The sequence below is a fragment of the Branchiostoma floridae genome, chromosome 3 (genome assembly GCF_000003815.2).
Source record: "Branchiostoma floridae strain S238N-H82 chromosome 3, Bfl_VNyyK, whole genome shotgun sequence".
Classification (NCBI taxonomy): Eukaryota; Metazoa; Chordata; class Leptocardii; order Amphioxiformes; family Branchiostomatidae; genus Branchiostoma; species Branchiostoma floridae.
Genome location: NC_049981.1, coordinates 16,714,800 through 16,717,744, shown reverse-complemented (window position 1 = coordinate 16,717,744; position 2,945 = coordinate 16,714,800). Strand labels below are relative to the sequence as shown.

The following is a 2,945-nucleotide window of genomic DNA, read 5'->3' as shown; positions in this document are numbered from 1 at the left end:
GTTCGCGGCCCCCAAGGTTCCGACAACCACTAACCTTAATGCGAGACGTAAAGGAGCGGTGTCGTCCCCAATGTTTGTTCGAATCTAATGGAAAGTCCATCTGAATTCATCTGAAAGCTTTAGAGAGTTATATAAGATAAGTCTACAGAACGGTTTTACTTTTGATCGACAGATGTGGAAGGCGACTAGGCCTTCTTCAAATTAAAAGGAAATACCTTAAAATTGTCCTGCACGTGATATTTTTCAAAAAAGAACAAGGAAGAAATGGTAGATTTTTCTAACTTTGTGTGACGATCAAGAAGAATGACAAAGAAGTCTATGATAGTTATTGCTGATAGTTGATAGTTTCTGCCAATTTGTTGTGTTCAGTGACTGTCGTTCTTTCTCTATTTGCTAGGTGGCGTCCTTCGCGTTTAACCAGATCGCTACGGTGGCAGGCCTGAGCCATCCCCAGCTCATGCTCCTGAACCTGACAGGGAACCGTCTGCAGCGGATCTCCGGGCTCGACCCGTGTAAGCTCCGGGCCCTGACCACGCTGGAGCTGCGGGGCAACGGGCTGGAGAGCACCGAAGGGCTGGCCCTCCCGTCCCTCCGAGAGCTGTATCTGGTGAGTTAGGGCCAGGTCGTGTCAGTGTTAGCTGGGATAAAATAATGTCGTATGTTAAGAAATAGACACAAATTATTAAATTGTGCTCAGGGTGATGACGTTGTTTGCCGCTTGATCTAACCCATAGCGCCCCGCGTCTCCCAGCATGCAATGGAATTAGTGAAAAGAACAATCACAAAGTGTATTGTGAGAAAATTTTTCTACTTAGACTAATGTAACATTTTGCACAAAATAAGATATTCATATTTGATGACATTTCTTACTTGTTTATCGAATTCTCTTGCATGTTTAAAAGAGAGCAACGAGCAATCATGATGTTCTCTAAAACTTGTCGTCTAATTTTGAACCCATGTCAGGCGGCGAATAAACTTGAGAAGATTGAGGGTCTACGGAAAATGCCGAATCTGAAGTTGCTTCACCTTCGTGATAACGTCATTTCCTCTTTGAGTGGGTTCACTTCCGGCATGAAGTCTCTCCAGTATCTCAACCTGAGGGGGAATCAGATAATGACCGTAAAAGAGGTTTGCTTGATTGTTTGTTTGGTGGAACATATTTTCCCACTCATCCAATCCGTTTCCATTTCATAATGAATAGTGCACTTTGTTTTCTCAAGAATCTAAAGTCTAAAGTATACTTGCAACTCCGAAGGGAGTCTCGCCGAGCTTATTCTAGTATCGTCTATACCTCTTTATTAACTATTTCGTAGCTCTCCAGTGCTAAGGTCTCTGAAAGTGTGAATAAGTTTAGATAGCTTCATGCATGTATGAATATAACAACTAGATAGCGCAATGTGAGCTGTCGAATTGTCATAACTATCTGTCAATGTCCTGACCTTGCTATAGAAATGAAGGTATTGTGCTGGTGCTCCGAGCCTATTTGTTGTCTTCTGTTTATCTGTGTTTCGGGATCAAATTTGTCAGCTTAAGGACTTATGGATGGATTGTAATGATATTTAGTATGTAGGTATATCTGGAGAAAACGAAGGTCCGTGTCGACTGAAGACCTCCTTGTGTGTGACCTTGGTACTGCAGCAGAACCTCCGGTTTTGTGTCTTTTGTCCTGGGCTTACTAGTTGATTATGAGGCTTACGTACAATGTACTTGAAATGATCTTGCGTCTCCTATCGATAGGTGGAAAAACTGCACCACCTGAACCGTCTCCGAACCCTGTCCCTGGCGGGTAACCCTCTAGCCGAGGAAGAGGCTGAGCACTACGTGTTGGACGCCCTGTCCTACATCCCGAGCCTGGACCGGATAGACAAGAACCCCATCTCGGAGGAGGACCGCAGCGAGGCCGAGGCGTTGGCCGAGCTTCGCCGCCAGGAGTTATCGAGCTCGGACTCGCTGGCTCATCTTCCGCACGAACAAATGTTCTCTTCTGCCAGCTCAGAGTTCAGCTCAGATATGATGTAGACATGTCAATATTGCTGGAGCCTTGGGGAAAATATGTTTCCGGTTACCTTGTACATGTACACTAGCAAACGTTGACGATGGTCTTTTTTGGGGTGGAGCGCCGGCAGTCCCTTTTTTTATCTAGCATGTTAGTGATGAATGAAAGTAATTGAATGTACAGTGGACGTAAGAATGCACTTCAATCGTCCAATTTATTAGGGTACGTGCATATCTAATACATGTAATTGCAACATGACAATGTCAAAGCTTAGTTTTACATTCAAATTTTACTTTTGTAAGCCGAAATATAAAAAAAAGAAAATCCCTACCTACGTGCCAAGTTACTACCAACCCTATTTTTTCAGAGTCGAAGCGTTAATTGGAAACAAAACTATCCTAGGCCTAGTGAACTGAGGAAATTGTTGCATAGTTTATTTTCAGAAAAAAATGGGTTGTTCAGCATTATATTTATGTACTAGTACTTTCTTTGCTAACAATTACCTTAGACTTGGAACGTTACACAATAAACCTAATGTTATGGATTCTAGCGTTGCAGTTTTTAGATGAGGCTGTTGCTGAGTTTCCATCTTTTAAGATTAGCCGTTGTATTAGAAATAATTTCCCCTATAGGCAAGTGTACATCAATGTTAATCTTGCCAGCATGTCTCCATAACGTAAGTGGTACGCCATCAACATTAAATCAGGAAAACGGGCGCGCATTATAAACGATGCCACTTGGAACCGAAATAAATGTACACTGGATATATCCCTATTGTTGCACATTCTTGAACAATAAGTTTGCATCTTCACCAAGAAGTAAGGTGCACAACTAAAATTTGGGGCATAATTAATCAAATAGTATTTCACCAATGTCTACCAAATTTTAATCATCTTTGCAGTCATAACTTACCAGTAACAATCCTAAGAAAAATTGTCAAAATTTTTGA

General features: G+C 42.0%; 1 protein-coding gene across 1 annotated transcript; it reads left to right on the top strand.

Annotated features, from left to right (window-relative positions):
• The first annotated feature begins 333 nt into the window (after window positions 1–333).
• On the top strand, window positions 334–2,727 carry LOC118410772 (leucine-rich repeat-containing protein 23-like). Its single transcript, XM_035812569.1, has 3 exons — window positions 334–607; window positions 964–1,128; window positions 1,738–2,727. Exons 1-3 carry the CDS (start codon window positions 458–460, stop codon window positions 2,017–2,019), a joined length of 597 nt encoding a protein of 198 aa, XP_035668462.1. The 5' UTR covers window positions 334–457; the 3' UTR covers window positions 2,020–2,727.
• The last annotated feature ends 218 nt before the right edge of the window (window positions 2,728–2,945 follow it).